The following is a 22825-nucleotide window of genomic DNA, read 5'->3' as shown; positions in this document are numbered from 1 at the left end:
ATACTGTTCCAGTCTCTCAACCCAGGAACTCCAGGATGTCTGTTCTCCAAACTCACTTAAAGGAACACTAAAGGTTTGTTTTTTATTAGATCAATTGATTGCTGTAAGCAAGAGCATTTAAATAAAATACAGTAATCCAGGTCTGAAAATGCCATTTCCTGTCTCTCCTCTTCTTGCTTTCCACCAGCATCTGAGCCGTTTTGCATGGTGGAAAGCAGAATGTGCTCACCCCCTCCTTATGACTACAGCCCTGCGTGAAGATGCTCTCGTATCCCTCACAGGCATGGAGGCTAAGCCTAATGGGAACTGTAGTTCCCATTAGGCCGTGATGTAGCAAGAATGAATGCGCACCGCAAACCAGGAAGTCAGTGAGAATAACGATTCAGGAGTGCTGGAGGTGAATAAAAAATTTCGATTTCAACAGGTATCAAACTAGTTATAATGCAAAACATTACTTTTTACTTTATCAGCTACTGTCAGACTTTAATTTAAGAGGAAAATATTTTTGTCTTTACAACCCCTTTAATGTCCCGATTAATGACATTTTCCCGCTGGGATCTGTGATTGCTTGTATCCAGGTGACAATCCACAATGTCTTTGTCTCTCTCTCAGACTGATAGACACTTTGTAAATCCCATCCTCGTCGCCACTGTTATATTCTCTGTGTTGTGAGGGACACAAGACTCTGGTCTGGAACAATGGATGTTTATTCAGTACAGGCTGTACACTGCAACATGCATCTCAGGACATTACATATCTCTGCTTTCTACATGTGTTCTCTCTAAGATGGCTACTATGCCCCTTGACCCTTGTCATCACTGCTGGGTGGAGCCAGCCTTAAAGTGCCAGTACATCTGGAACTCTTCAGGTATAACAGAGAGATGTGGGGTCAATAAGACCCCACATCTCTCCTCCAGGCTTACAAGAATGAAATCCGTGAAAAAAGAATCACCGATCACATGCCGATAGCCGCGGCTTTGTTTACTTCCGGGTACTTCCGGGCTCTCCCGTGCCATCGGGGGCCCGGAAAGCGAATCGGTCGGCGTCCGCTGCAGAACCATAGAGATGACTGGTGACCAGACGGTCACAGTCATCTCTATTACCGTCGGAGGACCGAGCGCGACGTTATGACGTCACGCCCCGGTACCCGGAAGTAAACAAAGCCGCAAGCACCGGATGGCAGCGGAACCGCCGCTTTGATCGTTCTTATGGTGCAGAGAATCGGCGGCTGAAGACGGGGATATCTGAATGATGCCTGTAGCTGCAGGCATCATTGAGATATCACCGCTCAAAGTGGAGGACGTCCCAGGGACGTCCTTGGTGGTAAAGAGGTTAAAGGGACATGTTTAAATATTTTTTTTTTTTTTACTGACTGGGGGAGGGGGGGCGGCGCCCGGGCGCCCCTTATGGACGGGCCGCCACTGATCATATCCATGTACCTCAAGGCAACTGCTTTATCTGTCAGACAATTCACATCAAGTGCACTTCAATAGTATGCAGTAAACAATAGTGCACAATTTGAAATCGGTAATAAAGCTCAAAAGGCAACAATCGTACCTAAGCATCTGTCGGGCAAATAACATCAACAGTACTGCATAGATCAGTGAGGCCGCTAGTGGAGATTGTGAATGGGGAAATGAGAGCGAATAGTGGAAGACTGGTCTCAGTCGTAAGTAAACTGACTGACAATGTTGCTAGTAAGAAGGCGCAGCAAGGAATTCCCCTACCCAGGTGACATCACTGTTGGTCTCAAATCTGATGCGTTTTAATCAAGAAAACCAATCTTTGCTAAGGAGGCTCCTTAACAAAGATTGGTATTCTTGATCGAAAAACTCACTATTCTATGCAGTACTGTTGAAGTGATTTGCCAGGCACAGGGGTGTCAAACTCAAATTCATCGGGGGCCGCATTAGTAGTATGGTTGCCCTCAAAGGGCCGGTTGTATCTGTAGGTCTATGTGTCCACTATTTATTATCATAAATAATTGTCACTGCATTTGTTTATTACTGGTTTTATGGAGCGCAGGTTTCAGGAGTTTGCTGCACATGGAGTGCAGGGTTCAGGAGTTTGCTGCATATGGAGTTCAGGGTTCAGGAGTTTGCTGCATACGGAGTGCAGTAACGCAGGGTTCAGGAGTTTGCTGCATATGGAGTGCTGGGTTCAGGAGTTTGCTGCATATGGAGTGCAGGGTTCAGGAGTTTGCTGCATATGGAGTGCAGGGTTCAGGAGTTTGCTGCATATGGAGTGCAGGGTTCAGGAGTTTGCTGCATATGGAATGCAGGGTACAGGAGTATGCTATGGACCGTGTGCAATATCTGACCTCTGCACCCTCCACTCTTCTTACATCCTCCCATCCACCCTGAGATGGGATGGGGTGGGGTAGGGTGAGATGGGATGGGGTGGGGTAGGGTGAGATGGGGTGGGGTGGGGTGGGATGGGAGAGGATGGGGTAGGATGGGATGGGGTGGGGTAGGATGGGATGGGGTGGAGTGGGGTAGGATGGGATAGGGATGGAATAGGGATGGGGTAGGATGGGGACGGATGGGATGGGGGTGGATGGGTTGGTGTAGGATGTGATGGGGTGGAGTGGGGTTGGATGGGATGGGGTGGGGTGGGATGGAATGGGGTTGGATGGGGTGGGGTGGAATGGGGGTGGAGTGGGATGGGGACGGGATGGGGTAGGATGAGGTGGGGTGGGATGGGTTGGAGTGGGGTAGGATGGGATGGGGGTGGATGGGATGGGGACGGGATAGGGATGGGGTAGGCTGGGATGGGGACGGAATGGGGGTGGATGGGGTGGGGTAGGATGGGGTAGGATGGGATGGGGTAGGATGGGGTGGGATAGGATGGGGTGGGATGGAATGGGGACGGGATGGGATGGGGACGGGATGGGGTGGGGTAGGATGGGATGGGGTGAGATGGGATGGGGTGAGATGTGATGGGGTGAGATGCGATGGGGTTTGGTGTGTGTGGAAGTCTTGCAGATCTCACTCATGACCAATAGAGCACAAAGTAAGTATCCATGCCCCCAACCCCTGTGTGTGTTGTAACTTGCACAGACCTGCTCGGTGCCACTGCTGCACGATGACTGCTTCCTCCACCGGCTCTCTACTGCTAGAGAGCATAACTTCCCCCACCCCCTGTTCACTGCACTGCCGCTGCCTCTTTCTGAGCTGTGATGAACGAGGGGACACTTGTACCTGGGCTAATCCTTTGCCCCTCACCCGCTACACTGCTGACAGTCACATTGCATGGCGCTCGCTCAGAGATAGAAAGGACACTTCACCAGGAGTGAACACATACCCCGCAGCCCGCACACATATCTGCTAGTATTTCATGCTCAGCAGCGTCCCCTCAATCCCGGAAATAAACACAGTGACAGAGAGAGATAGTGAGAGCAGGGAGGTGAGGTGACAGGGGCAGGTTCTGTGCAGGCTGGTATAAACACTCTCCCGAAAGCCTGCATAGAGGAAGACACCATCCGGTCTGAATGCGTTTCCGGGTTTCGAGCGTGCTAAAAACCAGACACATGACTCAAAAACCAGACAAGGTGGCAACGGACAGAGGATGTTTACTCGTGTTGCCTGGGAGACAAAAGAGGCGGCGACCTGTGTATGTTCACTTGCTTTTGTAATGCCAGAAAGAAGCCCAGAAATGGTCACATTCTTAATCGCTATGGGGCCCTTTTGCCTGTCATTCTCAAACTAGGTTCTCTGTCTTTACAGTTGAGAAGTGTTGTATTTAGGTTTGAGCAGTTCTGCAGGCTTAGTTGGGACCCTGTGGACCTATTCCACAGGAATGGCAGCTGAAATCTGAGTATCAGGAAATGCGCAATCTAACCACTGTTGAGAAAACATCAGAGCTTTGACGCTCTGTGAGACCTAATATTTTTGCGCCTCTCACAATTTTCAAGGTCATCAATCATCCAATAGCAACACTCAATTTTCTTCTCAGAGACTGACACATGGCTGGCTATTGAAGTAAACACATCATCTATTTTACCAGTCAATTAGGTCTTACGTGCTTTGACAACACCCATTACCTAATCATTTACTTGTTTCAGAGTCAGTTTAGGTAGTTAATCTGAGGATCCCTGATATTTTACTTGAATCTGTGGGTAGTTGATTGCTGCTACATGTGGCACCCAATGAATGAAAGGGACAATTCCAGATAAGGTGCAGGGCTGCTTATATAGTATCAGAAATTCAGGATGGCGTTAAAAAAGGCTTTAGCTCTGCAGGATGGCACCCAATTCTGGTGTCTCTAGCTGCAGCCACTTATTAAGGTGGTTGACCATGTGCCCCTCTCCCCAGTACATGTTTTTGTTTAAAGAAGTCTAAGGGCCAGTTCACACCAGACGCAGTTCTGCGTGCTTTTTTCTGTACTGTTTTCCATGTATTCCAATGGCTCTAGTTGGCTCTAGTTTACACCATGCAGTCAGTTTCCGGTCAGTTTCTGCACCGGAAACGGACTGCATGGTGTGAACTAGAGCCAACTAGAGCCATTGGAATACATGGAAAACTCTGTACAGAAAAAAAGCACACAATACCGAACGGAACTGCGTCTGGTGTGAACTGGCCCTTAGACTTCTTTAAACAAAAACATGTACTGGGGGGGGGGGGGGGGACACTGTGCAAGCATTTTTAGTGCAGAAAAAATGCACACAAAACTGTACGGAACTGCGTCTGGTGTGAACTGGCCCTTAGAACATGAATGGATAACTGGATAATCTCAGAATTAGACAGATAAGAGATCAATTATATGCATTTCATCCGTGTGTTTAGCGGTTTGCCTGGAGTTCAGCTTAAACTGAAATATCTCTGACCACAGGGCAGAAAAAAATGAAGGTGGTAAGAAAGACCAGCTACGTTAACCGATTCAGCCCCGGACCATTTTGGTGGTCAAAGACTAGGCCACTTTTTGCGATTCAGGACTGCATCGCTTTAACTGACAATTGCGCGGCCGTGCGACGTGTCTCCCAAACAAAATTGACATCCTTTTTTCCCCACAAATAGAGCTTTCTTTTGGTGGTATATGATCACCTCTGCGAATATTTTTTTTTTTGCGCTATAAACAAAAAAAGAGCGACAGTTTTAAGAAAAATGCTATATTTTTTACTTTTTGCTATAATAAATATCCCCAAAAAATATATAATTTTTTTTCCACAGTTTAGGCCGACACGTATTCTTCTACATATTTTTGGTAAAAAAATAAATCGCAATAAGTGTTCATTGATTGGTTTGCACAAAAGTTATAGCTTCTACAAAAGAGGGGACTGTTTTTTTACAATTTATTTTCTTACTAGTTATGGCAGCGATCTGCGATTTTTATCGTGACTGCGACATTATGGCGGACACATCGGACACTTCTGACACCATTGTAATTTTTACAGCGATCAGTGCTATAAAAATGCACCGATTACTGTAAAATGACACTGGCAGTGAAGGGGTTAACCACTAGGTGGCGCTGCAGGGGTTAAGTGTTCCCTAGGGAGTGGTTCTTACTGTTAGGGGGTGTGGCTACACGTGACACGTCACTGATGACCGTTCCCAATCGCAGGGAATGGTCATCAGTGACAGTGTCACTAGGCAGAATAGGAGAATGCCTTGTTTACAAAGGCATTCCCCTGTTCTGCCCTTGCCGACCGCAATGGTTATCATTGGAAGAGTAGAAGTAGTGGAGGTGATAATCTTCCAATGTAGACAGATGTTTTGGTGGCAATTGTTAAAGGTGGGATATACCATAATTTTAGAAAATTTACACTTTATTATTGGTTTGTGCCTGCTGACCAAAGTACAAAAGGCCAGGCAAAAGGGGCATTCTCTCTGGACACAGACAGCAATAGATTCTGACAGAAGTTCCATCTCTTCTCATTCTATCCAAAGCTGAAGGTGCAAGCTAATGGACAGCTGTGTTTTACTCATTTTCATCATCAGATAAGCTTGAATACGTTCAAAATTAAGGCAAGGAAAGTAATGTACTGCAAAGGGGTATGAAAGGGTTTTTCCAGGCTGTGCATACCCATCATTCCAGTGAGGCTTTAGGTGCTTCTTCAAAACTTCCATCACTCCATCAAACCATTGCCAGAATGTGTAATTCCAGCCAGGAAGGTTCTCCTGGGAAAACAGAAAATAAAGCATAAACACACAAAGCATTCATCAGGTCTGGTTTGAAGGGTTCGTTTTTTTTCTTCACAAAAATTAAAAAAATTAACTCACTACATCCTCCCCACTCTCCTGGTTCCCACTGCACTTATCCGTTTCCAGCGGAAAAATCCTCTGGCGGATTTGGATCTGATGGCTGTACACACCATCAGATCGAAATCCGCACAGAATACATCCGCGGTGACGTGTCGCGCCGGCGACGCTGGAAGGTAAATACTTCCACGCATGCGTCAAATCATTACGACGCATGCGAGGGAGGGGAGCGGACGGACTGATCCGGTGAGTCTGTACAGACGACCGGATCAGTCCACTGGACTGGATTCCAGCGGATAGATTTCTTAGCATGCTGGATTTTTATCCGCCGGGAAATGTCCGCTCGGACGTACACACGACCGGATCTATCTGCTGGAACTGATCCGCGGATCAATCCCAGCGGATAGATCCGGTCGTCTGTACGAGGCCTAAGGCCCCGTACACATGAGAGGATATCCGCTGGAAACGGTCCGCCGGACCGTTTCCAGCGGATAAATCCTCTGGCGGATTTGGATCTGATTGCTGATTGCAGATCGAAATCCGCGCGGAATACATCCGCGGTGACGTGTCGCGCCGTCGCCGCGACGATGACGCGGCGACGTGCGCGACGCTGGAAGGTAAATACTTCCACGCATGCGTCGAATCATTACGACGCATGCGAGGGAGGGGAGCGGATGGACTGATCAGGTGAGTCTGTACAGACGACCGGATCAGTCCGCTGGACTGGATTCCAGCGGATAGATTTCTTTGCATGCTAAGACATTTTTATCCGCTGGGAATCCGTCGGCTGGATTTTTATCCGCCGGGAAATGTCCGCTCGGACGTACACACGACCGGATCTGTCTGCTGGAACTGATCCGCGGATCAATCCCAGCAGATAGATCCGGTCGTCTGTACGAGGCCTAAGAGACATTTGAAATGCCAAATGCCTGTAACAGCTTTTAGACGCAGTAACTCGCGTTTAGCCACATTTAAGTTACAGGAGTTTTTAATGGAGATACAATTTTGACTATTTAAAAAAAAATAAAAAAAAAATTGCTTCTAAACGCAAAAGCGGCTAAGCGCGGCATGTAAATGAGGTCACAAAAATACAAAGGTTACTATCTGTCAAGTTAAAGCGTTCAAGAGAGGTTTAATAATGTCCCATGTAAATTAAGCCTTAAAAAACTAAAATTTGGAGAAGCATTTATGGCAAAAAGATATACAGAGTCTCTCTCTTCTGCTACAAACAGGTTCCAATACATACTGGTCTTATACAAGGTCTTTAGTTAGCTTCTGCCTCGATGTCTCTTGAGCTGCTCAGTGCAAAAGATTTACCATAGATTGATTGCTATGGGGAAATCCTATTTTCAACATACACAAGTTGACAGAGTGGAGGAAGAAATTTAGAGGCAAAAACAAGTGAACTTCATAGTAAATCACTCTGGGAAAGAAGGCATGGATGAAAAAGTATGAATTGCATCCATGCCCACTTGTTCATCAAAACACATTTGGTGGGCATCTTCTTTTAATCACATCTTGATCATATACCTTGGGTTTTTGGGTTACTGGTACTTTAACAGTTGTTATATTTACAGCAACAAAACGATTAGAATAACCTTGAATGAATGCATGACCCATAAACTGGGCACAGGATGTGACTATGGCCTTCTACAAATATCTCCAGGCCAGATTGGAATATAAGATCTCACTTAGCCTCTCACCCTGTTGAACTGAGCCCAGGACACTGTCATGTTGTTGTAATCGTCCTTGTGGTTGCTGTTGTTGTTGAAAAGTTTCTGAGCCAAGAAAACAAGATTTTCATCACTGAGCCCTCGGTTGCTTTGAACTTCTGCCTTAAACTTCATATTCAGAGCCTCACACAGCTGCGGCCAAACAACTTTCTCTGGAACTACAAATGGCACTCGGCCCTGCAAAGAGAGGTTGTGAATGTTACATTTGAATAATAAATAAAAAAAAAAGACATATATGAGAAGCAAAGCAACTGCTCAGAGGAATACAGTGACAAATTCAAAGCTTTCTTTGTTTTTATAAATCTCCTGGTCACCCTATTGCTTTGACATTTTCCCCAAGAAGGTGGCAGGTTAGTGGATTAGGGTAAAACTTGGTGTTAGACTTAAGGAGGTTAGCATTGGGCTGCATTCACACTTCAGCGTTTTGAATCGTGGGCAGATTTGCCGCAATTGTAAATGACAAATCGCATGACTTCCATTTGAGATGCCATTCATTTGAAGGACACCTCAAATCTCGGCAAGAGTCTGCCGCATGATAAATCGTGTGTAATCGCAGCAACACGCATCTTGGGAAGCATGCCGCCCCAAAAGAGTTCCGGAGCTACTTTTGGGCGACATGCTTCCCGTGATGCGTTTTATCATGTTGCAGACCCGCAAAATAGCATCTTAAATGCGAGTCTGGCGATTCTTCATTCACACATCAGCGCTTTTCAAGTCGTGGGCAGATTTGCGGCAAATTGCCGCAATTAAAAACGCTGAAGTGTGAATGCAGCCTAATGCCCTGTACACACGATCGGTCCATCCGATGAAAACGGTCTGATGGACCGTTTTCATCAGTTAACCGATGAAGCTGACTGATGGTCAGTCGTGCCTACACACCATCAGTTAAAAAACCGATCGTGTCAGAACACGGTGACGTAAAACACAACGATGTGCTGAAAAAAACTAAGTTCAATGCTTCCAAGCATGCGTCGACTTGATTCTGAGCATGTGTGGATTTTTAACCAATGGACGTGCCTACACACGATCGGTTTGGTCTGATGAAAACGGTCCATCAGACTGTTCTCATCGGTTTGACCGATCGTGTGTACGCGGCATTAGGGTTGTAGTTAGAGGAGAGGATTTCAATAAGCTCATCAGTAATATAATGCATGCAAGTGCTTTACCGATATGTTGCTAAATGCAAAGTCACCACCAATCCCACACACACATCCTGTTGGCCTCACATTTGGGCTGATACAGACTTTGGAAATTGATCCTGCCCCATACACAACCTGATTACCACTTATAGTTGTCTCTGTTCCAATTGGGCTTTTTCTTTTTTCTCTCAATTCCTGTCCTGGCAACTTTGTCACCGGGGCAGAAAGTCTAAGGAAAAATCTTTTCAATAGAAACCTCAGACAGCAATAAACAGTTTACAGAGGTTCTAACCCTTCCCCACCATCTTCAAAACGACGAAAAATATTTGTCTGTAGCTACACTTTAGGGCGGTCCTCTAACATATGTGGGCACAAATGTTTTTGTGGGGGTGGGGAGGGGGAGCAGGTACCTGGTTTTCACAGGGACCTGCTCCAAATTGTAGGTGATCCCAGTGGAAGTTCTCCTTCCACCTCCCTGCCTGCAAGCTTCTGGGACATGTCACAGGTCCCAAAGGGCTGTGGGACCATTTACAAAGCGCAGTGCGGCTCATGCCTGTGCAGTGGGCAGCCAGCTGTGAAGCTTGAAGGAGTCACAGCCGACTGCCCTTAGTTAACATGCTGGTGCCAGAGACCAAAGACCAGTGAGGAAACCAGCCAGGTGAGGACAGTGCAGGGTCCTTGGACATGTGCAAGTCTGTTTAGTAACAGGCATCAGTCAGTTTTTGTAGCTGCTGACTTTTCATTTTTGCAGAATGACTGAAGAACCACTTTAAATGTGTCAAAAAACAATGTGAAACGTGTAGTAGCCAATTAGCAAACATATTTTATTTCTCAACTTCTGTTATCCAAATAAAAGGAGAAATAGACTTTTCTCCTCATATACACATATCTGTATACATAATATATTTTTAATAAAACAAATTTTTTAATCGAACCTTAGATCTTGATATACTGTATATTTAATAAAATATGCTATAGTGTATATATTAAATACATAGGATACAGGATATATTAGTCGTTTAACATCTACACAAAGTGGTCACTTACTGGCTCAGCAAATGCATTGTCCCATAGAACTGTCGCTGTAGCATTATTGTCTTGGCTTCCATGTACAATGACCACAACAGGGAGAGACAATGTCTGAAATGTCAGGAAAGTAATTTAAGTTAAATTCCAGTAAGATAACAAAAACTCTATTTAACAAAATTATGAATTCATTAATCACTTCCCCTCTAGATTTCAATTTCATTTTTTTTTGCATAATTGTTAAAATCTTAATTTTTGGATATAAATGAACTTTAAACCCCCATAAAATTACACTTTTCCTGAAAGCAGAGGGCCTGTAGACTAAAAAGATAGTTGTACCAAAGTTTTATGTCATACAAAATTTGCACAATATATTTTCAGGAAAATATACCCTAAAACTGATATTGCAGAAACAAATACAATATAATACCAAAGTCAGGAGAAAACAAAAAAAAGAAGGGGTTGTGTTGAGTAAATACCAGGCATGTTAAGGCTTAAAAAATTGTGTGAGCCCGTGGTATCACAAAAACGAAAAAAGGTAGATTTGTGCCTTGATACAATCGAGTCTCGGAGGTCTACAGACAATTCCTTGAACTTCATGGCTTGGTTTGTGCTCTGACATGCACTGTTAACTGTGGGACCTTATATAGACAGGTGCGTGCCTTAACAAATCATCTCCAATTAACTGAATTTACCACAGGTGGACTTCAATCAAGTTGTAGAAACATCTCAAGGGTGATCAGTGGAAACGGTATGCACTTGAGCTCAATTTTGGGTGTCATGGCAAAGGCTGTGAATACTTCTGTACATACATTTTTTTGCTTTTTATTTTTAATAAATTTGAAAAGATTTCAAACAAGGAAAATAATACATTTAATTAATTTTGGAATAAGGCTGTAACATAACAAAATGTGGAAAAAGTGAAGCACTGTGAACACTTTCCGGATTCACTATATCTATGCAAAGTTAGTATAGCGATCTCCCCTGCTGAGCTATGTCCAGCTTCTGTCAGACAGACCAACATACACACAGCCCACTTTCTTTTTTGTACCGGTCAATGCCTCCAGACATTCGGCTCGCGTGTACGGGGCTGAACTCTCTGGACGTATGTAGGAAGTCCAAAAAGTAGTTAAAAAGTATTAAATGTATTTTACATAAATACTCAAATCCATATTGAGATCAACCTACAAAGATCACCTGCAATGCAGGTTTCAGACGGATAGGGAGGGGCAGCATTAGAATCCCATCAGGCTTTACTGCATTGTATAGCACACTCTCTCTTTTTGTTTACAACAGGGGATGACCTAATCAGTGTACTAAACTTCAACAATCCACAATAAATACAGTGGGTAAAAAGGGTATTGAAGACGTCACCATTTTTCTAGGTTAATATATAATTTATAACAATGAAAAGAAAGAAGAGGGAGCACCAATCATTATATGCCCACCTATATATGTATCCTAGTGCTTTATAATCTAAGGTACTCGGGTCATATTTTGGTGAGGGTATAGTGAGCACAAAGATGGAGCATGAGTGAATAATCATAGTGGAGGCAAAACACTGGAGATATGGGCACAATTCACTGTGTGAGTACAAGATTCACCACAGGTGTATGAACTTTATTCACCAATTGTGTGGTGCACAAGAGACATTATATATATATATATATATATATATATATATATATATATACATACATACATACATACACTGTGATATTGGGGGTTGTTAGCTCTTGTGGTAGATGCATTTTCGTGTAGTGAGTCGACACCAAACAGGCATGTATCGTTAAGGGCCTGGTAGCCCACGTTTATTAAATCAGGAAAACAAAAGAAATGTCCATTCAGGAATCCCACGCAGGGGTTTAAACTATGATCAGAAAAAGTGAAAATACTAGCCCACCTGGCTACTCTTCGACAGCACCGCTGCCATAGGTACTGGTCCCTTAAACCAGCAGCTCCTCCAGACCCACGGTCCTGGATACACACGGCTCCGAAGCCCCTCAACGCATACAGCGTCTGTCCGCACACAGAGACAGTAGCAGCCACTGCTCCACCTTCCTTTCCACTCTGCTCTCACCAGTCTCTCATTATATTGGTTGTGTGCACCTGGGCACACACCCTGCTGGCTATTCATAATACCTAGCTTTGAAACAGAGAAAACTGTTTTGGCTGCTTTCTCCGGGTCCGTGTCTGTTTTTGCTCCCTTTTTATAGTGACAGGGACTCTCACTATTACAATATATATATAAAAAATCATGATTTAGATATATTTATTGTGGACTACTGAACTTTAGTACTTACTGCCGACAGTGACATATCACATAGTTGAGAAGCGGGGAGAGGGGGTGTTCTGCTGTCAGAAATGACATTTTACATTTAAGTGAGAAGCAGGGGTGCTGACTTCTTGCCTCTTCTCCCATGCAGCCAGCAAGTTGAGAAGCGGGGTGAGGGACCAAAAATGACTTCTCACCAGACGGGGCCTCTAGGAATTTGAGATGCCCTCCGCAGCTTTGCGGGGCCCTAAGCGGCTTGCATAGTGAGCCTATAGGGTGGATCGGCCCTGCTTATAATGGAAAAAAACACAGTATTCCCACAAATGACATTACTAAAATTCATGTCCTGCTCAGACTACGGTGACTAAAAGCCGACAATGAAGGCATTTGGATTGCATCAGATTAAACTGCACCATGGATAAAGTTTTCATTGTTGAATAGTCATTCTTAAAATACACAAGGCAGTCTTACAAGCACCACTGAGTACTTACCTTGACCTGAAAAACTAGTTCATTTCCACCTACACTGAACTGAGACTCAAATAGGATGGTAAATTTCTCCTCTGTTACGGACTCTGCCCCCCGCCTGTCAGAGCGCTTAATCCGCTTTAGAGACTGCATAAAATAAAATAAAAAAAGTCACACAAACATTAATTTCATTACATTTGTTTTATTTAATTTTGTTTTGCTGCAAAATAAGATGCATGATGCATACTATAATCATTCTATTAATTTGGAATATAAATAGCACAAATATATAGATTTTTTTTTAGAACAAGGAGTCTGCGTTGTTTAAGATTATGTGGATCCCAAATAGCCACAATTAAGACAATGATGTTTCCATTAAATAATAAGCCAATAAGCCTCAATTATACAACTATATGTTTATGAGCGCTTAGGAGAAAAGTTACGTTTTGATGTTGGAGTAATTGTTTTAGCCATACAATTGAGGTTTTGTCCATGGAAATTACTTCCAACTGCAAGTACATTTCTTCTTTATTACTTGTCCATTGGGGACTCAGGAATTTAGAAGCAGAGCGGATGTTCAAAACTAGTACAACAACTGAGGGGTGGACAACAGCCACTGAAAGATCCAAGAAGAAACTAGGAGCCGTCTGCAACTCAGGACTACCTGAAGGACCGATACCATATCTGAACCAGATGAGGCAAGTTCCCCTGCAAGAGTCACAAAAATCTGCCAACGATGAAGGGAGGGCAACAGAGGATTAATATTATGCTTAAGACCAGGACAGAAGAGATCACCAAATGGAACTGAGCCTGTACCAGGGAGATGCTGGGATACCAAAAACCAACCAAAACAGGTGAAACAACATACCTCAAAGTAATTCTCCTGAGTTTGAGTAGTGGGCCTGGGTATGCATAGTAGAGGTAAATTCTTTATTTGCCAATAGCACTCCTTAAGACAATGGGTATCCTTTAAAACTGTAAATCAATAGCAAAAGAAGGATGCACTGACCTAGCGAATTACCAAAATGTACTTGTATTCCAGATAAAAACAATGGTTCTAATCACATACAAATGTAGTATACAAGCATGTCACAGCACAGGCTTATGCAGACAGGCACCCTCAGGACAGATGTAAGGAACCAGTACTTCTGGAAGACCAGGTGGTGTTAGGAATGGCTGACGCGTCCACTTTGGCTCTGAGGAAGAGGGTTCTCCCTCCAATCGCATCAGCCATTCCTAACACCTACCGGTTCCTTACATCTGACCTGAGGATGACGGTCTGCATCAGCCTGTGCTGTGACATTTTATACTACATTTGTATGCGAGTACAAAAATTGTTGTTTTTATCTGGAATAAAAGTCTTATTTGGTAATGAGCTAGGTCGGTGCACCCTTTTGCTATTGCGTAAAAACATACCTACCTGATAAGGAAGAAATAGACCAACAACATGATGTGATCAAGAGAAAAGAACAAAGTCTCCAGTAGAGCAAGTCTCCAGAGGGAATCCTGCACAAAAAAGGTCTTTAAGAGAAGACCAGCAAATCTACATGTGAAGACCGAAATCTTACATTCCCAACTGTCAGTTTATAATAAGAAAGGTTTCATGATACGATTAAGGTTGCATGGCTAAATAACCAATCTTGTAAAAGTGATATCTAAGGAATATGAGAATTATCACAGCATATGATACCATAAGCATAGCTAAATGACCCCTGAAGCAAGGAGGTGCACGAGAGGTACCCCTGGGTATTTCACAACGCCAGACTGGTGTACATGAACACTAGAAAAATATGAGGAAGAGCAAAAACCTATCTACACCCAAAGGTAAATGTGCCTCTGGGGCCTGACAGAGGAACTCTGCAGGACCTGCCCAACCTTGATTCAGAACACAGTTCTGACAATCTCCTGACCAGCCCTGGTACAGTGAAATCCAGAGCCATGGAGTTAGAGGCAGGAACCCTAGGGACAAAACCAAAGGATCTAGAGGCGGTTCCTCAAGGAGGTTGCAGAGCAGCCACAAAATGATGACCTATCTCCAGGTGATCAGACCCCACAAAGGCCTGAGGACATAATCTATCCCCAACAGCAGAATCCAAGAGTGTACCACATTCTGACAATCCACGTAAACACAAAACCCTCCACCAGGCGCACACAAGTGTGAAAATGTTTTCCTTATTCCTAATGGGGTCGAGGGTAGTACTGTCAACGTCACTCAGCGGAAGGACCAAGCCAAACCTTTCAAAAAGGTGAAGGTCCTGCAGCACCTAATTATGTCGATTGAAGTCCAGTTAAGGAAGCTCACATGGGATCCCTCAACAAAGTGGGTATCAACTGTTTTGGGGTACGAGACTTAAGCACTGTGTATGGAGACACCCTGGCACACCAAACATCCTGGGCAAGAAATCACCTCTTTAACCCTCTGAGTAAATGGTAGAAAACTGCAGTGCCTATAAAACAGTCTCTTCAGAGATATAGTCTGTTGGAATTCTGAATCTGAGTCAGTGACAGGGGCTGCAGGCCCAGTTTGATTCAGGGGCTCAGAAGGGTCACAGACCGACTCTGCAGGAAATGGCACTGAGGCATGCTTAGAGTTTCTGCAGGCAGAATGCTCCAGTAGCTGAGTGACAATGAAGACGGCACTATAACAATAAGGGTCCCAAATTACTGGCCTTAGGTCCTTCTGGAGACAGCAAGTAATTGCCCCCAAAACTACTAGGGGAGTATGGGCTGAGGTTACCCATAATAGTAGGACTGTCCTCTCTGTGTCTTAGTGAAGACACTAAGTTGCTTTTGCATAGTGGTAATGCAACTGGGCCAAATATGAGGCAAGGCTGGCTTAGTGGACTATGTAAAGAAACTACAGAAACTACAGATCCCACATTCATGGGAGCTCTGAGCAGACAAAGAGGTGGTGTGGTTGTTGTTCTCGGGTAGAGAGGAGAAGAAGTGTGTGAAAGACGTTCAAAGGAACAGAGTGCGCTTCAGGTTGCCAGCAGGCCACTCACCTCAGCACCTGAGAGTGAGAAAAGAGCAGTTGCAGACATTCTGGAACACTGAAGAGCACCACAGATGCTGACGAAGCACTTTACCTGGGGGAGGACACCACATTCCCTGACCAGGTGTGCTGCTAACAGGAAACAGAGGGATGTCACCTCCTACCACAGCGGTCAGTCAAACGCCACTACACCTCAAAAAAGAGGAACAGTGTTGTCCTCAAGCATCACAGAGCAGCGACTTTATCAGTGTTCGAAGGGACATTATCCTGTGCACTCCAACATAAGAGTTAAGCCCCAACAAGCTGAACAGCAGAAGAGACAGGGTATATTACAGATTGCTGAACTGTTATAGTGGTGTAACTCTCTTTAGTTAGGATTGCCCTAATATAGTGTTTAGGAAGAGTTGTCTCTATGCCAATTCTTTGCTTTCCACAGTACATTTCTTGCTACTGTTCACCCACTTGCAGTATATGTCTTGCTATTGTTTAACCCTTTGTTGTGTCTTTACTGTTGTCCATATCTCCTTGGCCATTAGGGTTTTAAAAACATATCTGTAATAAATACTCCCCATGCAGCCAGGTATGTCAGAGTACGTGGTACTATTTGCAGAGTCGTCAGCAAGGGAACAGGGGACTCGAGAAGCAGCTGCTTCTTTGGGGGTAAGTGTGACAAACAATATAAATCAAATGCCCACTGCATAACTCTATACTTATGGAAAGTGTAGGGGTGAAAAACAGCTTAGAGGCTTACAGTGCATCCGGAAAGTATTCACAGCACTTTTTCCACATTCTGTTATGTTACAGCCTTATTCCAAAATGGATTAAATGCATTATTTTCTTCAAAATTCTGCAAACAATATCCCATAATGACAACATGAAAGAAGTTTGTTTGAAATCTTTGCAAATTTATAAAAAAATAAAAATAAATCACATAAATATTCACAGCCTTTGTACAATACTTTGTTGAAGAACCTTTGGCACAAATTACAGCCTCATGTTTTTTTGAGTATGATGCTACAAGCTTGGCACACCTATTTTTGGGCAGTTTCTCCCATTCTTTGCAGGACCTTTCAAGCTCCATTAAGTTGGATGGGGAGCATCGCTGCACAGACATTTTCAGATCTCTCCAGAGATGTTCTATCAGGCTCTGGGCTTTGGCTGGGCCACTTAAGGACAGTCACAGAGTTACTCCTAGCCACTCCTTTGTTATCTTGGCTGTGTGCTTAGTGTCATTGTCCTGTTGGAAGATCAACCTTCGCCCCAGTCTGAAGTCCAGAGCGCTCTGGAGCAGGTTTTCATCAAGGATGTCTCTGTACATTGCTAAATTCATCTTTCCCTCGATCCCGACTAGTCTTCCAGTTCCTGCCACTGAAAAACATCCATACAGGATGATGCGGCCACCACCTTGCTTTACTGTAGAAATGGTATTGGCCAGGTGATGTGTGGTGTCTGGTTTCCTCCAAACATGACGCTTGCCATTCAGGCCAAAGGGTTTAATCTTTGTTTCATCAGACCAGAGAATTTTGTTTCTCATGGTCTGAGAGTCCTTCAGGTGTCCTTTGGCAAACTCCAGGTGAGTTGCCTGGTACCTTTTACGAAGGAGTGGTTTTCGCCTGGCCACTCTACCATACAGGTTGTTCTTCTGCAAGGTTCTCCTCTCTCCTCAAAGAAACACTGAAGCTCTGTCAGGGTGACCATCGGTTTCTTGGTCACCTCCCTGACTAAAGCCCTTCTCCCCTGATCGCTCAGTTTGGCTAGGTGGCACGCTCTAGGAAGTCTCCTGATGGTTCCAAACTTCTTCCATTTACAGATGATAGAGGCTGCTGTGCTCATCGGGACCTTTAATGCTACAGACATTTATTTGTACCCTTCCCAAGATCCATGTCTCGATACAATCCTGTCTCGGAGGTCTACAAACAATTCTTTGAACTTCATGGCTTGGTTTGTGCTCCGACATACACTTAACTGTGGGACCTTATATAGACAGGTGTGTGCCTTTCCAAATCAAGTCCAGTCAACTGAATTTACCACAGGTGGACTCCAGTCAAGTTGTAGAAACATCTCAAGGATGATGAATGGAAACAGGATGCATCTAAGCTTAAATTTGAGTGTCATGGCAAAGGCGGTGAATACTTCTGTACATGTGATTATTTGTTTTTTATTTTTAATAAATTTGCAAAGATTTCAAACAAACGTTTTTCACGTTGTCATTATGGGGTATTGTCTGTAGAATTTTGAGGAAAATAATGAATTAATCCATTTTGGAATAAGGCTGTAACAATATGGAAAAAGTGAAGCTCTGTGAATACTTTCTGGATGCACTGTATGGAAACAACGTGAGACATATAAGTCACTGTCTATCAATGACGTGAATATTTCAACAAGAAAGCAACAGTTAGAAACTACCATATTTCTGAAGTGAGCGCTGAGTGTTCCAGTAGCCTGATGATACTCCATCACACAGCAGTTGTTTAAGATCTCTCCACTGCTCTCACTGTAACACAAAGGAATAAAGGTCAGCAACAAGTTACAGCACAATATAGTGATACACCAATATGCATCTTGGACTGGCAGAACACCACATCCACACCTTAGGTCCGACATGAACATCTGGAAAATGAATAAAGTAAAACAGGTAAAGGCAGTGATGAGCACAATAAATTAGGTGAATTCAAGCTGCAGAAACAACACTGACGCACCAGCAAGGTTAGGAGAAGACTGGTGACAGGAACACTGATGCACCGGCAAGATTAGGAAGACTAGTGACAGGAACACTGACGCACAGGTAAGATTAGGGGAAGACTAGTGACAGGAACACTGACAAACAGGAGAGATTAGGGGAAGACTAGTGACAGGAACACTGACGCACAGGTGAGATTAGGTGAAGATTAGTGACAGGAACACCGAGGCACAGGTGAGATTAGGGGAAGACTAGTGACAGGAAGACTGACGCACAGGTGAGATTAGGGGAAGACTAGTGACATGAACACTGACGCACAGGTGAGATTAGGGGAAGACTAGTGACAGGAAGACTGACGCACAGGTGAGATTAGGGGAAGACTAGTGACAGGAACACTGATGCACAGGTGAGATTATGGGAAGACTAGTGACATGAACACTGACGCGCAGGTGAGATTAGGGGAAGACTAGTGACATGAACACTGACGTACAGGTAAGATTAGTGGAAGACTAGTGACAGGAACACTGACGCACAGGTGAGATTAGGTGAAGATTAGTGACAGGAACACCGAGGCACAGGTGAGATTAGGGGAAGACTAGTGACAGGAAGACTGACGCACAGGTGAGATTAGGGGAAGACTAGTGACAGGAACACTGATGCACAGGTGAGATTAGGGGAAGACTAGTGACAGGAACACTGACGCACAGGTGAGATTAGGGGAAGACTAATGACAGGAACACTGATGCACAGGTGAGATTATGGGAAGACTAGTGACATGAAGACTGACGCACAGGTGAGATTAGGGGAAGACTAGTGACAGGAAGACTGACGCACAGGTGAGATTAGGTGAAGAAGGTAGCAGGAATACTAAGGCACGCAATTAAATAAAAAGAACAGGGATATTATAGCACAACTAAGATAAGGATGGGATACGCAATATAAAAGGGAAAATCAGGCATGATATAGTGGATATACATTGCAAAAAAAAAAAAGGAACAATTTGAAAACAGATCAGATCTCAATGGGGAAAATCTCATGCTGGTTATCTATACCGATATGGACTGGGCAATGTGTTAGGAAAAGGATGCCACATTGTTTGATGGGAATGATCAACCTACAGGCAGAATTCAAATACACACCAAAAATACTCATCTTTTCTGACTGTTTTTCACTAGTTTTGCATTTGGCTAGGGTCAGTGTCACTACTGGTATCATGAGGTGATACCTGGACCCTATAGAGCAGGGATATGTAATTAGCGGACCTCCAGCTGTTGTAGAACTACAAGTCCCATGAGGCATAGCAAGACTCTGACAGCCACAAGCATGGCACCCAGAGGCAGAGACATGATGGGATTTGTAGTTTTGCAACAGCTGGAGGTCCACTAATTGCATATCTTTGCTATAGAGGTTGCACAGGATGCCACATTAATACTGCCATTGCCAGAAGGTTTGCTGTGTCTCCCAGCACAGTTTCAAAAGCATGGAGGAGATTCCAGAAGACAGGCAGTTACTTCAGGAGAGCTGGATAGGGCTGTAGAAGGTCCTTAACCCATCAGCAGGACCGGTATCTGCTCCTTTGTGCAAGGAGGAACAGAATGAGCACTGCTAGAGCCCTACAAAATTACCTCCAGCATGTTACTGGTGTAAAAGTCTCTGACCAAACAATCAGAAACAGACTTCATGAGGGTGGCCCGAGGGCCCAATGTCTTCTAGTGGGCCCTGTGCTCACTGCCCGGCACTGTAAAGCTTGATTGGTATTTGCCATTGAACACCAGAATTGGCAGGTCTATCACTGATGCCCTGTGCTTTTCACAGAAGAGAGCATTTTCATCCTGAGTACATATATGTATGTGACAGACATGAAAGGGTCTGGAGAAGCAGTGGAGAACATCATGCTGCCTGTAACATTGTTCAGCATGACCGGTTTGGTGGTGGGTCAGTGATGGTTTGGGGAGGCATATCCATGGAGTGACACACAGACCTCTACAAACTAGACAATGGCACCCTAAATGCCATTAGGTATTGGGATGAAATCCTTGGACCCATTGTCAGATACTACGCTGGTGCAGTGGGTCTTGGGTTCCTCCTGGTGCACGATAATGCCCGGCCTCATGTGGTGAGAGTATGCAGCCAGTTCCTGGAGGATGAAGAAATTGATACCATTGAATGGTCTCGCCTGACCCAAATTCAATAAAACACCCCTGGGGCATTATGTTTCGGTCCAATCAATGCCGCCAGGTTGCACCACGTTTTTTTCAGGAGCTCAGTGATGCTCTGGTCCAGATCTGGGAAGAAATATCCCAGGAACCCATCCATCGTCTCATTAGAAGAATACCCCAACATTGTCAGGCATGCATACAAGCACTTGGGGGCCATTCAATCAACTGAGTACCATTTTGAGTTGCTGCAATGAAATTTCAGCAAATTGAACTAGCCCGTTGCATAATTTCTTTCACTTTGATTTTTGGGGTGTCTTTGAATTCAGCCCTCTGTAGGTTGATAATTTTCATTTCCATCAAACGATGTGACATCCTTTCATTCCTAACACATTACCCAGGTTATACCAGTATAGATATCCAGCATATTTTCCCCCTTGAGATCTAATGCGTTTTCAAAGTTAATTTTTTTGAGCAGTATATATATATATATATATATATATATATATACATATATATATATATATATATATATATAAATTTGAGGTAAAATAGGATTAGGAGACATCACAAATAAGGATATGAAGACACAGATGAGCTTAGGAGGAGAGGGATTACAGAAGGGGACTTTGAGGGTGAGGCACTTTAAACATAGACACATTTGATGTCGATAGTTACTTGCGTGTGTTTTCATTCTTCAGCAGAGCCTTGGCCTGTACTTCGCTGATAATGGTGGCTTTGACCTGAGGTGGGTTCATATGGACATTCAGTTTACCACCTACCAGAAGCCGGACTGTCGCTGCAAACTTAGTCTGTGTTTTCAGCACTTGTGGTGGCTGCTTCTCAATAATGAAAGTGCTGCAAATATAAAACATTTGAGGGGTCATAAGACTGCAGAGACTATAAAGCTTATGAAATCCAATCAATTAGAAATTGTACACAACTCCTTGTTGTAAAGAGGACCTCCAGCTAATAGAAAATAAGCTGAGAGTGTGTTTCAAATTTTATTGTGTGTAAAATAAGTATGGTCTGTGCCAGTCAAAGCAACCAGTGAGGATAATTTTACAGTAATTGGCTCCAATGTGTAAAACTGTCATTTTTTACTTTTCTTTTAGTTCATTCTCATCCTCTGCAATTTGTATTAGTTCTCATCAACCTACTATTATAGAATCAAATATAAACCTACCTTCTGGAAAAAAAAAATCATTTTTCACACACAATACAATCTGCATTTTTGCTTCGAAAATTATTTAACCCCCTCCAAATCTTATATACTTTCTGAAACCAGAGACATTGTAGAATTAAAAGATGATAGTGGACATTTTTATTGTACACAATATTTGCGCAACTGTATACCACATCTATGAAATTAATGACTTTTAGTGCATATAAACACTGATTATTAAAAAAAAAAAAGGATGAGGGTGTGTCGAGTAAATAGATACCAAATCTGTTAGGCCTCGAAACCTGCAAAATTATCAATAGGCAAGGATTTGAATGCCTTTACAGCTAATTTTAGTATTGACCATAAATGCGGTACCCAGAATTATTGCTCACATTCCAACATGTGTGGAGATACCCAATATGTGTTGCAAAATTGAAATTTTCCACATATTGTCATGTTACAATCAAAAACATGAATGTATTTTATTGGGATTTTGTGTGATAGACCAACACAAAGTGGAAGGAAAATGACAAATGGTTTTCAAAATGTTTTACAAATAAATAAGTGAAAAGTGTGGCGTGCATTTGTATTCATCCTCCACTCTGATACCTCTAACTAAAATGTAGTGGAACCAATTGCCTTAAAAACCGGTTCACACTGGGGCAGCACGACTTCAGGGGGCGACTCGGCAAGGCGTCCTGAAGACGACTTCAGAGGCGACTTGCAAAATGACTTTTATATAGAAGTCAATGCAAGTCGCCCCCAAAGTCGTACAAGAACCTTTTTCTAAGTCGGAGCGACTTGCGTCGCTCCTATTAGAACGGTTCTATTGAATAGAATGGGACGCGACTTGTCAGGCGGCTGAGTCGCCTGACGAGTCGCCCCAGTGTGAACCGGCTCTAAGAAGTGACCTAATTAGTAAATAGAGTCTACATTTGTGTAATTTAATCTCAGAATAAATATTATTCTGTGAAGCCCTCAGGGTTGTTAGA

The 22825-nt window shown here is 43.7% G+C and overlaps 1 protein-coding gene across 1 annotated transcript in view; it reads right to left on the bottom strand.

Moving 5' to 3' along the window:
- The window catches only part of LOC120918206 (signal transducer and activator of transcription 5B), a 165327-nt gene that overhangs the window by 23430 nt on the left and 119072 nt on the right, over positions 1–22825 (bottom strand). The window contains exons 9-14 of the mRNA XM_040329696.1: positions 21347–21526; positions 18239–18326; positions 12862–12984; positions 10117–10209; positions 7901–8107; positions 6022–6116 (exon numbers count right to left, since the gene is read on the bottom strand). Of these exons, the coding sequence (XP_040185630.1) occupies positions 6022–6116; positions 7901–8107; positions 10117–10209; positions 12862–12984; positions 18239–18326; positions 21347–21526 (786 nt within the window). The remainder of the gene's footprint in view (positions 1–6021; positions 6117–7900; positions 8108–10116; positions 10210–12861; positions 12985–18238; positions 18327–21346; positions 21527–22825) is intronic.

The sequence above is a fragment of the Rana temporaria genome, chromosome 12 (genome assembly GCF_905171775.1).
Source record: "Rana temporaria chromosome 12, aRanTem1.1, whole genome shotgun sequence".
Taxonomy (NCBI): Eukaryota; Metazoa; Chordata; class Amphibia; order Anura; family Ranidae; genus Rana; species Rana temporaria.
This window is presented reverse-complemented; position numbering and strand designations above follow the sequence as displayed.